This window comes from Schistocerca americana, chromosome 1 (genome assembly GCF_021461395.2).
Source record: "Schistocerca americana isolate TAMUIC-IGC-003095 chromosome 1, iqSchAmer2.1, whole genome shotgun sequence".
NCBI classification, from domain to species: domain Eukaryota; kingdom Metazoa; phylum Arthropoda; class Insecta; order Orthoptera; family Acrididae; genus Schistocerca; species Schistocerca americana.
The window spans coordinates 173,262,525-173,276,262 of NC_060119.1; the positions used below are offsets into that span (position 1 = coordinate 173,262,525).

General features: G+C 42.5%; 1 protein-coding gene across 1 annotated transcript in view; it reads right to left on the reverse strand.

The window, feature by feature from the left end:
- LOC124602299 (protein singed wings 2) overlaps nucleotides 1-13,738 on the reverse strand; it is a 443,654-nt gene that overhangs the window by 19,040 nt on the left and 410,876 nt on the right. Inside the window, exon 8 of the mRNA XM_047136347.1 lies at nucleotides 2,300-2,389. Coding sequence (XP_046992303.1) covers nucleotides 2,300-2,389 — 90 coding nt within the window. The remainder of the gene's footprint in view (nucleotides 1-2,299; nucleotides 2,390-13,738) is intronic.

The following is a 13,738-nucleotide window of genomic DNA, read 5'->3' on the forward strand; positions in this document are numbered from 1 at the left end:
TTTTGTACATTTTTCTTGGACAGGTCGAAAATTAAAACGTTCTGTTCATTTTTTTCTGTAGGACAGCGAGCGAGAGAGTATGAAAATCTTGTGTGTTATACCTGAAGGTGTTGTGGGTTGCATAAAACCCAAAGTAGAGCAACTGAATCACCCTATATAATCTGAATATTTTTAACGGATGGCCTATAGTAACTGCTTGATATATATCTTAGTGGATAAAAAATTTGAAATTCCGACTGCCTATTATCCGACCCCTTGGAGCGTGGGGAATGAACTAACAATAAAATACCTGAACGCACAGCCTGCCACAAAGTGTAGACGATAACGAAAGTTCCTGGCTAATAATAACTTCGCGTTGGCACAGTAACTAAACCCATATCTTAATTAACCGGAAACGTTTTTATCACGCCTCAAAGTCAAGATTAAAATTCCCGTGTACCTGTTCCCCATCCTGATTATGCGAACTACGTTCTCACTCTTGCGTATAGCGTACTAGACTAGAACTTCCCATAGAGCCTGACAAAAATTATGAAATAGCATTTCTCGTTATACTACGAAGAACTGACATCGCAGTATACAGCAAAACAAGCACTTGCCAATGTTATAAAAAGCTCTCCTGTCATCTTTCTATGGATAAAGTAGTTACTGTCGGCATTCGGATAGTACAAACCAAATGTTTACGTTTGCCTTTATGTCGTGAAGGCGGTATGCAATATCTGAAACACTTTCTCTAATCGTGCGGTCTCTAATGATGACATAGGCCCCTTCTGAGTGAAATGATGCACTTGTGGAGATGAAGAGGCTGTGATGCTTCCTGACATACTTTGAACAATAATCAGTAACGCTACGAAGTGAAACCCTTTGATTTATTACGTTTAGAGAGCAACAGACACGAACGACAGATTTTAGGGTTCAAATGGTTCAAATGGCTCTGAACACTATGGGACTTAACATCTGAGGTCATCAGTCCCCTAGAACTTAGAACTACTTAAACCTAACTAACCTAAGGACATCACACACATCCATGCCCGAGGCAGGATTCGAACCTGCGACTGTAGCAGTCGCGCGGTTCCGGACTGCGCGCCTAGAACCGCGAGACCACCGCGGCCGGCACAGATTTTAGGGAACTAAAACGTAAAAACTCAATGCAATAATTGGCGAAGAAAATTATTAAGTGTCTGATTAAAATTAAAGAAGAACTGCTCCAGGTGTCGAAACAGTATGGTATCATACGTTGTCACCTAAGAGTAAACGTAGCGATAATGTGACTTAATGCAGCGAGTGGAATTTTGAAATGCAGGCACTTTAATTACACAAATGAAAACCTGAAATAATACGTGCGTATTTGCTATAGTAGCACGAAACCTGTGATGCATCATATAAACCAAACATAAGGGCAACAAAACATCCACTTACGCCTCAACACAAGCTTCGGCTGCGAATAGACTCGCTGTCTTTACGAGAGCTGATTGTTGTAGTAACCCCCTTTTCATTTAGAATTCCGATCACTGTCTACGGCAAGACTTTAGCTGACGTGATGAAGAAATAACAGCCTAAATATAGAAAACACATGCTCACAATTGGATTGTTAAAGTATCTACCTTAGTTCTTAAACGTATGTACAACTGCTGGGATAGAAGGTGTGGAGCAAACACTGTACTCACAAAGCCTATGCGCCCACGGTTTCCTCGTGTTTGGTGTGTTCGGCGAAGAAAACCTTTGCACCACAAATAAAATGTGAGGGAGTGCACTGTAAGAATTATAAAGTGTGAAATATCTTAATTTCTTCATTTCATCACACACGATATGTACAGTTTCTCTTGCTTGCCTGTTGTTACTGTCGTTTGGCGAAATTTTTATTGTTAATTGACAAGTCAAACGCTTTGCAATGCTTCACTAATTTCATTTAATATCTGTGACGTGTATGTGCTGATCTAACTGCTTACGCAATGAACTTTACAGTGCACCGTACACATCTTTGTTTATTGATTAAAAATAATTTTTATTCGTTTTCTGAAAAATGAAAGCAGTTAACCAATAAAGTTTTGCTATGATGACACAGTTCTGTTTCATGGATACGGACACAGAGTGGAGGAATATGGTTCTGTTCAGACAAAAGTAACAAACGGGAAATAGTTTATTTTGCATGTAAATATGTCACACGTTTTCCAGATTACAGTCACGTAGAGTTTAGAAAAGTGGCGAGCGCAGTTAATACGGAAACGTGCTTTTAACAAATAGATGGCTGTTGGATGGCTTTTAAATGGTGTGCGTAAGATATATGAGGTGTGATGCTTACCTTGACATTGGCATTTTCGTCGCCATCGATGTTCTGGCATCGAATGTCATCCAGATCTGTGACCAGCTTCGAATACTTTAGCAGTAGCACCTGAGAAAAGGAGATCAGAACAATTAATGGGAATCGCTTTACGGGGCAACTGGCTTACAAGAAATCGTCCCTTTCGTAAGTAAAGTAAAGCCATATGACATTGGTGACGGGAAGACATTGAAAGGCAGGTTGAGCAACCTAATTTTAAAATTTTTCCTGTCCTTCACCTACAGTGACATCTTTTCTTCGCGAAATGCTAGAGTCGTGTGTTTAAGTGTATTTTATAAGTCTCCGTGACTGTAATGGCTGTGTGTTTTGTGTCGTGTCATGTTTGTGCTGCCTGAAGAGGAAAAACGGGAGTGGCTGAAAACCCAGTGCCGGCACATAGTCTATTCCTCTCGAATAGTACCGAGCTTAACGTTCCTGTCCGACAGACAGATCATCAACCGTGTCACATGTCCTCACTTCATGAGACACTGTGGAGAGACTTGTAATTTAATCCAGGACACTGACGCAAAGTCTTGTTCAAAAATGGTTCAAATGGTTCTGAGCACTATGGGACTCAACTGCTGAGGTCATTAGTCCCCTAGAACTTAGAACTAGTTAAACCTAACTAACCTAAGGACATCACAAACATCCATGCCCGAAGCAGGATTCGAACCTGCGACCGTAGCGGTCTTGCGGTTCCAGACTGCAGCGCCTTTAACCGCACGGCCACTTCGGCCGGCGCAAAGTCTTGTGATCAGGGACTTTACGCCGCCATCCATCTTCTCCTTTGACTTAAAGGCAAAGGGAAAGCAGCCAGCGGCACGTGGCCTATAGAAGCGTTTATCCATCCAAGTGCCGCCCACGTCCGACGTTGCTTAACTTCGGTGATCTCACGAGAACTGGCGTATGCAACGAGGTGAGAGCATTGGCTCTCCATAGATAATGGCTCCCAACTTAAAATAACGCTTATCTCTCTCTCTCTCTTCTTAAGGAACAGATTATAATATTTGCGCCGAACATCTGCACCACGCTGTGCTCTTCCCGTATAGCATCGACGAGTAGATACAGAAAAAATAGCTTTATACGACAGAGATAACTAGATATCAGCTGATAACATTTCCATATTTTATGCAATTGAAAAGTGATCTCTGCACTATCGGTTAAGTACTCGACCTCTGTAAATGTTTGTATAACAATTTACGACGTCAGTGATCGCTTAACTGCATATAAAATCCTCTAATTACCAGTTATGGCAAACAGTGCCATCTTCAGGTGCGACGAACTCCACTACAGAGCTTCGTAAAGGTACACAAAAAAAAAATTAGGCACTTAGAATGCCATGGAGTGAACTAAAATATTTCAGTGAAAATACACCCTGTCGTCACATGATAAATACACATCAGCGATCACTAATGCAATAAATTATTACACAAATGTGAGAAGTTACAACAGCCCATTTGTAATGACTGTAATGAAATTGAATTGTGTAACGGACGTACGTACGAACATAAGGGTGGATGGTTGGGGTAGGGATGTATAGGGGAAACTGGTCGTAAATATTACAGAAAAAGTCCTCTAAAACTAAATAAATTGAAATCATAATTCCAAAAAACTACAACAAAATATGACAATTGATTAATTTTCTCTTACCAAACAACGTAAAAGGTTTGGGAGTTTTGTGGAAGCCGAAAATGTTTCCATTTTATAACAGCAGCGGAATACAATATGTGTAAATGACAGGTATTTGGCGTTTGCATGTGCTGTGGCTGTTTGTGTGTACATGTTCCTCCCGCCTTAAAAGTATGTTACACTTACAGTTAACAGGCTTGAGAATCAGTTTCCCTCCTGTATATTTTGCCAGTGATGGTTGGAATATTAGGGGAAATACTATACCGAGCTGGACGTTAGCATTAGGATAAGAGCGGTGCAGTGACTAACAAGGGGAGGCCGCCAATTGTGAAATTCAGATTCAATTCATACTGCGCATAGTAAAAGCTCATGGCCAGAGGTTTAATGTGGCAAAGCAGGGAGATTCACTTCCCAGCCGTTGTCGAGAAAATCGACAGTTAAAATAAACCGTTGCTGTGAAATACTCTCTACGATTAAAGTTACGTTGTGCAAGACGCGACAGTTGGCTGCGACTGCGACGCTGCCCCCTCCTCTTTTCCCACCCTGGCAGACGGCGACACGGCCGCAACACGACAGGAGTCGTCGCTGTTTCCCAAGCTCCGGTCGGCGGCGGCGGATTCAAATACATAAGAAAAATAAGAATTCCGATTTTCTTGCTGTAAAAAATACTGTATGTTAATGCAACAAAGTTACATCGGCTCCCAGAGTTAGTTTTTCGATACAGATTCTCCTTTTACTTTAAAAAATTGAAAAGTATCTCTTCCGGTTTTGCGTGTTTTTTTCGCTGTATATTACTTCTCTATCAATTGTGAGGAAAGTAAAAGGCACAAAAAATTGATGTTTGCGTATCTTACAGTTTCACATCACAGCTTGATAATGAGGTGTCTATTTTTCCGATATTCGTCACAGTTATTCCGATACTTAATTTACAAGTAACCTACTGCTAAAATTTTAATTGTGTACAGTGAAAAATGTGGTCGCTGGCTACTTTACGTATGGTTCACGTTAGGTCATACATCGTTGCGATGAAAAGAAGCTAACATATCGAAATTATTTTTAAAGTTGAGATCAGAATGATATCGATCTCCGTTTCCGAGATTTGGGCTCATATATCTACGGGAGCGTCGCGACTAGCCGCCAGTTCTGTCGACGCGCAACGAGAATCGTGTGGTCATCACACAATAGAGAATGCATGTTTTGTTTCGCTGACACATTTGGACCTAATGAAACCATTTTATGTCATATTTCTCCGGTATGAGTTACTAATATTTCTCCATATGCTCTTGACAATTTCATTTAAAATGCCACGAAATGTAGGTTTCTTAAAGCCAATTGATCAAGCAGAACCCATTTTCTTGGTTTTGCTGAGGCATCTGAACCTGTTCCAAGCTTTCTTTCTCGTTTATTTCTCTGATACGAGTCCCGAATATTCCTCCATATGTTTTTGCACATTTCACCTAAAATTCCAATGAAAGATAAGTTTATTAACAATAAGCGCACGCTAGCGTCATTGCATTGTTTCAAGTTTTTGACAACAAGATAGGGTTACACCTTAAACATCTCTAGAATTTTGATTCTGAACGTCTACAGCATACACTGGCAGAAATGTGGAAGAAATAATGTCCGTGCTTGTTCACAAAATTTCCCCAAATTATACTTGTCAGTTTCTCCCATGCAGAAACTTTTGGAACAAGCTAAGGCAACTTTCATAGCCGACTGAATCTTTATCCCATCCAAATGAACTTCCATATTCTTATATTCTCACAGCATACATCGTTATGGATGACATGAACATTTAATCTTGCCAAGCTGCACTCAAAAGATGACTCCAGGATTTACAAAAGACGAATTTCAATTGTGAACTGTGTCAGACCAGAAGGGCCTTGTAAAACAGTAGTGCACGTTTGCCACAAGTTTTTTGAGCAGCATCTTCTACCAATGAATTGAAGTGAATGTGACAAATTACTTATTGCAGCATACTGTTTGCGCAATCTGTTGAGAAACGCCTTCCTCAAAAACGAACATCTATTGATTACAGAAAGCTGTACAACAATCTGGTGGTGGTTTTTCACAACTAGAAGGTATCATCAAGACACCAATCTACCGTTTACTTTCAAAGTGAAGGTATTGTAAAATGTAACTTTCTCGTTGTACTTTAGATTGTTCATTTTTTAATGTACTTGCCGTTTTCAATTTTTATCGTCACAAAAATGAGTAATGCGAAAATTGACCTTCAAGTTCATTTTCATCATTCTAATTCTACATCTGCATGGATTATACTGATTTTCGTAGCAGGCCTGAAAAATTTGCATTAATGGGAAAATATTATATATTTCACTCATCTGCCAGTTTCAACTGTGCACCAATTTCTTCCCAAATTCTGTCTCTGAACATAGTGTCTCTATATTTAGGATTCTTCAAATCGTAAAGGCAAGGATGTTGCGAGACCAGCTCACACAGCATCACATCGTGTGAGTGGCTCATTTCAGTTTTCCTTGACTGGCTCGACATCTTTCTGGCAGCCGTACGTCTTTGTGTCGTGCGACTTCCGTCGCAACACTGCTCACTGGTGCAGTGCTGCGGCAGCTGCCGCAACAGTCGCGCGTCGCATCCCAAACTCGAACTGCGCATGCGCCAGCAGGCAACTTCTGACGTCACGTAGCGACCCGTCGCAGTCGCTAGTGTGCGTCGCGTCTTGGACAACGTACCTTAATACTTTTAATACTTTTTGTACAGCGTCGTGGTCGCCGGATCGAATCTCGCGCCATGTAACCATTTTTTTAATTTTTATTTTTTTAGTATATGTTTTTTGTAATTCAAATGTGTGTATATATATGCACACACACACACACACACACAAACATATATATATATATATATATATATATATATATATATATATATATATATATATATATATAAAATTCCCGGCAATCAGTTGCAACAATTATGCATATAATAAGTTGTTGAAAGTCGTTTGCCGTGGAAAAACTGGCGACTTCGAACATCATTATGTTTTCCCCAAACAAAGTTGTATTTCACAAATGTTGTTAATTGTCTTCATAATGTTAACCACGTATAGTTAACGGAAGACGTAGAAACGATAATCCGAAACGAATACGTATAGCGTAAGTCAAACGTTCGAATTAGAATAGAAACCCCACGAACACAAATCTGCTGTGGCACGTATGAAATATAAACTCCGTTACTCGCTCGTTACACTTGAAGGACAGATGTTGAATGGGCCGAAACGAGCCGCCGCATAACAGCGTAGTTGCCTGCTAACTTCGACAGAAGGTAGATGGGGTCCCTAGCGCAACTTATAACATCGTCGAAAATCAGTGCGGACGTGAGAGCTTTGGTACACCCTGTTAAACAAACGGAAAAATGGAGGCGGTACAATTGGAAAGCGATCCGCCTTCACCAACATATTTGAATTACAATAACCTAATAATAAAAAAATGTTGCATGGCGCGAGATTCGATCCGGCGACCTTCGGATTACGAACCCGAGCGCGTACCGCTGCGCCACGACGCTGTGGAAAATTATTAATCGTAGAGAGTATTTCACGGCAACGGTTTCTTTTAACTGTCGATTTTCTCGACAACGGCTGAGAAGTGCATCTTGGTGCTTTGCCACATTACACCTCTGGCCATGAGCTTTTATTGTGCGCAGTATGAATCGAATCTGAATTTCACAATTGGCGGCCACCCCTTGTAAGACAGCACAGTTGTAATTGTGAGGAGCATAGTTCGAATCCCTTCCTGGGCCATTCTGAATTATGTTTTTCTTGGTACACGTGAAACGCATCACGTAACTTTCGGTATTATTCCCTGAACAAGACACGGCTGCTTGCTTATCCCATCCTGATCTAAGTGGACCACAGGCCTGTCCTGCTTCTTGCAACTTTGACGTTACTTTAAACAGTTAACTTTCTTTATTCCTTGTTATAACTTCTGCTTGCATTGTAAATTTATAGTCTGAGTGGTGAGAATGATAAGAGTCATAGAATTAACTCGTTACTTTTCCTAAGTCTCTTTCTTTTTTCCAGTTTCAAAAGCGGCATCATTCGCATTTTGTCAACCATCTACGAGAAGTAAACATGGCATTTGCTAATACTGTAAAGCTTCCCTCTACTATTTAATTCGTTCGTTCTTAAGTCGGAACGTTTGCTTCATTTTTAGTGTCCACCCAAAAATATATCCGCTTCTGCATGTAATGTATGTATTCACTGCAGGGAAATTGCGGTTTACTTGTTGATTACCGGGTGGTTTCCGACCAGTTATTCTCCCCGTACTTAAACGTAGCGGAAAGGATATTTTTGGTCATGTAGTTCTTTTTTAAGGCTCTGCACAGTTCTATTCGTTTCACTGATAAGCCGTGGGCTTAAATGTCATTGGAACTGTCAGAAATCACACTAGAACCACTGAAAATGACAATTCGAGACTGATATCAGTAGTTGCTGAATTTAACATTTCACCCCGTGTTCACCCTCAGTCCCACCCATAGGAACCTGCCGGCCGAAGTGGCCGTGCGGTTAAAGGCGCTGCAGTCTGGAGCCGAGCGACCGCTACGGTCGCAGGTTCGAATCCTGCCTCGGGCATGGATGTTTGTGATGTCCTTAGGTTAGTTAGGTTTAACTAGTTCTAAGTTCCAGGGGACTAATGACCTCAGCAGTTGAGTCCCATAGTGCTCAGAGCCATTTGAACCATAGGAACGTGTGTCTTAACGCTGCAGTAATTTTGTCCAATCAGTAAGTCATGTATGTGGCAGATGTAATTGAAATTTAACATGGCGATACCAAGTAAGTCTTATGTCTTATTTTTACAGCCGCGTGTTTTAAGGCGTCTTGTCACGGTCCGCGTGGCTTCCCCCCCCCCCGCCCCCCCTCCCTCCCTCCCAGAAAGAACCCGTCGGAGGTTCGAGTCCTCCCTCGGGCATGGGTGTGTGTCTTGTCCTTTACGTAAGTTAGTTTAAGTTAGATTAAGTAGTGCGTAAGCTCCGGGAGTGATGACATTTTATTTTTACCTACATTCCCCTCCACCCCGCGCCGTTCCCCAACGAAGTGTGAGGGGATAAGGGGAGAGGGGAGCTAAGACCATTAAGACAGCAAGTCACATATGTCTCCCGTTTGATAGAAAGCGTCCCTGGTGTTCCAGATTTCACACCATGATAGTCACCTTCATCCTCGTATGTAGGAGCGCTAGAGATACGTAACTCTTGTTTCTTGCCAGATGTTGAAATCACAGGTGTATTAAATTAGCCTGAAACTATGTTATGTTTTAATCTACTCACAAACCTGTATCCATTTGTATGTATACACTACCTGTTAAAACGATCGGGATACCGCTACATAATGCGGAACTGGGCAGTAGCTGTCACGATAGATGGACCCGTCAGTGTGCAAGGAGGTGGGAGTATTACGTTGTCAGTAAGGAATTTGTAGTGTCACCGCAAGGCACCACACTTGCTAGGTTATAGGCTTCAAATCGGCCGCGGTCCGTCAGTACACATCGGGGCCGCGAGTCGCCACTGTCGACGTAGCAGACCGAGCGCCGCCACTCGGCTGGTCTTACGAGACAACCTAGCGCACTGCCCAGTTCTACAGCCGACTTTAATACGAATGATTCACTTGTTATAGTTTCAGAAATCTCATTTGCAGTGTCGTTAGTTAGCATAGCCTTCAGCTAAGTCAGTAGCTGCGACCTAGCCAGGCGCCACATACAGTTTATGCATTGACAATTTATCTATATGCGTGAACCAATCAGAATTCTAAAGAAGTATTCGCAGTTCAGTCTATAACTGCACTTGTAAATGTTGTACAAAGTCAAGATCTACGTTCCCCGCTGATGCTGAATTAAAGCTAAGTATTTAATTGTGTTCCTGTCTACTAACTTTCTAATCACCTAAGATGTTCCAGATACATCCCGTCAAGTATAGTTCATTGATCCTCACGTCAGCCTACGTGATCAAAACGTGCAATTAATGGCCACACCTCGTGATAGGACTAAGAGTCAAATTGCGTGACTCAGCCCGGTCACCCTTTTTCCATAAGGCCCATAGTTCCGCCTCATACATAGCAGAAACAGTAACAGCAGAACGCGTCGCCCAGGAAAACTCAGGAACTTCTGAAGTGGACTAGTCACTGGATGCCAACAGGGTAACAGATCAATTAGGGACATTTCATGCACTATAAAGCTGCCCAAGTGGACTGCTGGTGATGTGATTACGATGTGGAAGCGCGAAGGAACAACCACAGTTAAACCAAGACAAGAGAGACCTCATGTAATGAGCTGAGCGTTAAGGAGGGTGATTGTAAAAAATTTCTTAAAATTAGCGGAAGGTGTCACCCGTAGGTTTCAAAGTACTGCCAGCAGTCCTGCTAGCAAATGGCTGTTCGCAGGAAGTTAAAAGGAATGGAGTACAATAGTCAAACAGCTTTTCATAAAGCCAGTTATCTCTGTAGTCAATGATAAGCGACGCTTGAAGTCGTGTAAAGAGAGACACCACTGGATAGTAGAAGGCTGGAAACGAATGAGCTGGAGTGCCGAATCAAAGGTGGTGCTGTTATGGTATCTCAGCGTTGTTGCGATTATGGTGTGGTCCTGTTATTGTGCTTGTGAAAGGTCTAAGTGCGGAAGGATATGAACATTTTTTTACAGAATTGTGTACTGCGTGCAACGGGGCAATAGTTCGGAGACGATGCTTGTTTGTATCACCATGACGAAGCATCCTTTCATGAAGCATCATCTGTGAGGCAATGGTTTGTGGACAATAGCACTTCTGAAAAGCACTGCCACCGGGAGTCCCGATCTGAACCCAATGGAACACCTTTAGGATGAGTTACAACGTCGACTTCGCTGCAGATCCCAGCGTTCGATATTACTACCTCCTTCTGTTTCGGCTCTTGAGGAACTATATGCTGCTAGCCTTTCACAAACATTCAGGCTCGCCATTGAAAGTGCCCGTAACAGAGTTTAACCCGTCATAAAGGCTAATGGGGGATGCACCTCACATGTAACATTGTGTGTAACAGGTGTTCTTCCTAGTTCCCATTTCCCTTCGGTATGTGTAGTGCAACATTCTGCGCAGCAACAGCAGCACATCGTGGAAATGGTGCAATGTAGTACTGTTACCACTAACAGATTTCCTAATACGAGGGTTGGAACTTAAACAGTGACAACTATTTATTCACAACCGATACAAAAGAGTTACATGTTTGCACCTGCTACTGTCCTTCAAAGTAGGCACCAGCGTTGTGTAGAACCCGTTGCCAGCGATGTGGAAGGCGTAGTATTCCGTTAGCAGAGCCTGATCTGTTGATGGTGCGAATGGAGCAGTCTAAAGTTATGGTGATTCTCGTGTACGACTGTGATGGTGTCATCCTAACGCATTACGTTCTTCCACGGCATACCGTCAATGCACAGAATTACTGTTCGTTTTTGGAACATCACCTGCGACCAGCTTTGCGAAAGAAGTGGCGACACTTTCTGTGCAACCCATCCATCATTTTGCACGACAATGTGCGGGAGCATACACCGCAAGCTGTGGCTGCTCTGTTCGGTTGATGGGACTGGAAAGTACTGTAACATCCACCATACTCCTAACACTTAAGTCCTTGTGACTGATTTGATTCCGAAGATGAAGGAACCACTTCGTGGCATTCGCTTAAGAAATGTTACAGAGATTCGACAGGCAGTAGACCGCTCCATCCCCACCATCAACAGAATAGGCTCTGCTGGCGGTATACAACGCCCTCCACATCGCTAGCAACGGGTTCTACACAACTCTGGTGACTAATTTGAAAGACAGTAAAAGGTGCAAACATGTAACTCTTTTGTATCGGTTGTGAATAAATAGTTGCCACTATTTAAGTTCCAACGCTCGTATGTATACGACTAAGATGTAAAAAGAATGATACAGAGAAATTTCGAGGCTAGTAGAGGGTGATTTGAAGAACAAACTGACATTAGAGACACATGTGCGCAATCGTCATCCAACGACGCTACAGAGTGTCGAAGTTATAAGAATGAGCACCTATTACAAGGGGGCTAGGCCTTAGGCAGCAAACTTGAATTTGTTCGTTGATAGGCTGCAGGCAGTGCTGTGACAAGTGCGAACGCGTTCGATGCCATCTGACGCCCATTGGGAGAAGTTACACGTGCAGTCCGTTAGTGGAACATATACAGGTTGTTTATAAATGAATATCGGGGTTTTAACGCTTAATATTAAACTTACAGTTATAAATGATGTTTCAAATGAAAGAGAAACACAAACAGTTTTACCAAGAACCATATGAATGTTCAATGTCAGCACCATTTGACACAGCACACATCAAGTCTGCAGCCGAGTTCTTCCCAAACGTTGATAAGTGTGTCTTCAGTGATTTTAGCAACAGCTGCTTCAATTCTGTTTCTTAATTCAGTGAGGTCTGCTGGTAGCGGAGGGACACAATCCTTGATGATGCCGCAAAGGAAAAAGTCGCATGGCGTTAGGTAGGGGGAACGTGGAGGCCACGCAAAGCATGCCCTGTCATTGGGCCCCTTGCGGCCTATCCAGCGCTTGGGTACAGTGAAGTTCAACCAATCGCGTACTTCGCTATGCCAGTGAGGTGGCGCACCATCTTGCTGGAAAATGAAGTTCTCTGCCTCATCTTCTTCCAACTGAGGGAAGAGCCATTCCTCTAGTGTATTAAGGTAAGAAGTGTCAGTTACAGTAGGTTCACCAAAAAAGAAAGGTCCATAAACTTTCCGCCAGGATACGGCACAAAAAACACTTTAGGGGAATCTCCTTGCATTTGTACCCGCTCGTGAGGATTTTCTGAGCCCCAAATGAGCACAATGTGAGTGCTATCATGTCGACTAAGGTGAAAGGCCGATTCATCACTGAAGACAACACGATCCAGAAAATCTTTATCGTCATGAAACAACGTTTCGTTTGCGGAGTTGGCACATAATCCATGGTCTGCCGGCTTTAGAGCCTGTAATAACTGTAAACGGTAAGACGTAGTTGTATGCGTTTTCTTAAAACTTTCCAAACAGTCGACAGGGAACTTGTAATTCATGACTAGCCTTCCACAGCTGTGAGTGAACGACTCTCTCATTCGCTCAACAGTCTTTTCTCTAAGTCTTGGTCGTCCTGTGCTCTTCCCTTTACAAAGGCAGCTAGTATGTTCAAATTGATGATACCATCTACGAATGTTATTATCACTTGGAGGATCAAAAAAATGGTTCAAATGGCTCTGAGCACTATGGGACTCAACATCTGAGGTCATCAGTCCCATAGAACTTAGAATAACTTAAACCTAACTAACCTAAGGACGTCACACACATCCATGCCCGAGGCAGGATTCGAACCTGTGACCGAAGCAGTCGGGCGGTTCCGGACTAGAGCGCCTAAAACCGCTCGGCCACCGCGACTGGACTGGAGGATCACAACCGAATTTGAGCCGGAACGCACGTTGCACAGTAGCTACAGATTCGGTCTTTGCAAACTGCAAAACACAAAACCCTTTCTGTTCACTAATCGCCATCTTCGCTACTACCGCTGTCTGGCGGATTGCAGCGGAAACATTGCGCGCTGCCCATGCGTACTGGTGCCAAACACAAGTGTTTGAGTTGCTCTTTCATTTGACATATCATTTATAACTGTAAGTATAACACAAAAAATACAGGGTGATAAAAAAGTCAGTATAAATTTGAAAACTTAATAAACCACGGAATAATGTAGATAGAGAGGTAAAAATTGACACACATGCTTGGAATGACATGGGGTTTTATTAGAACGAAAAAA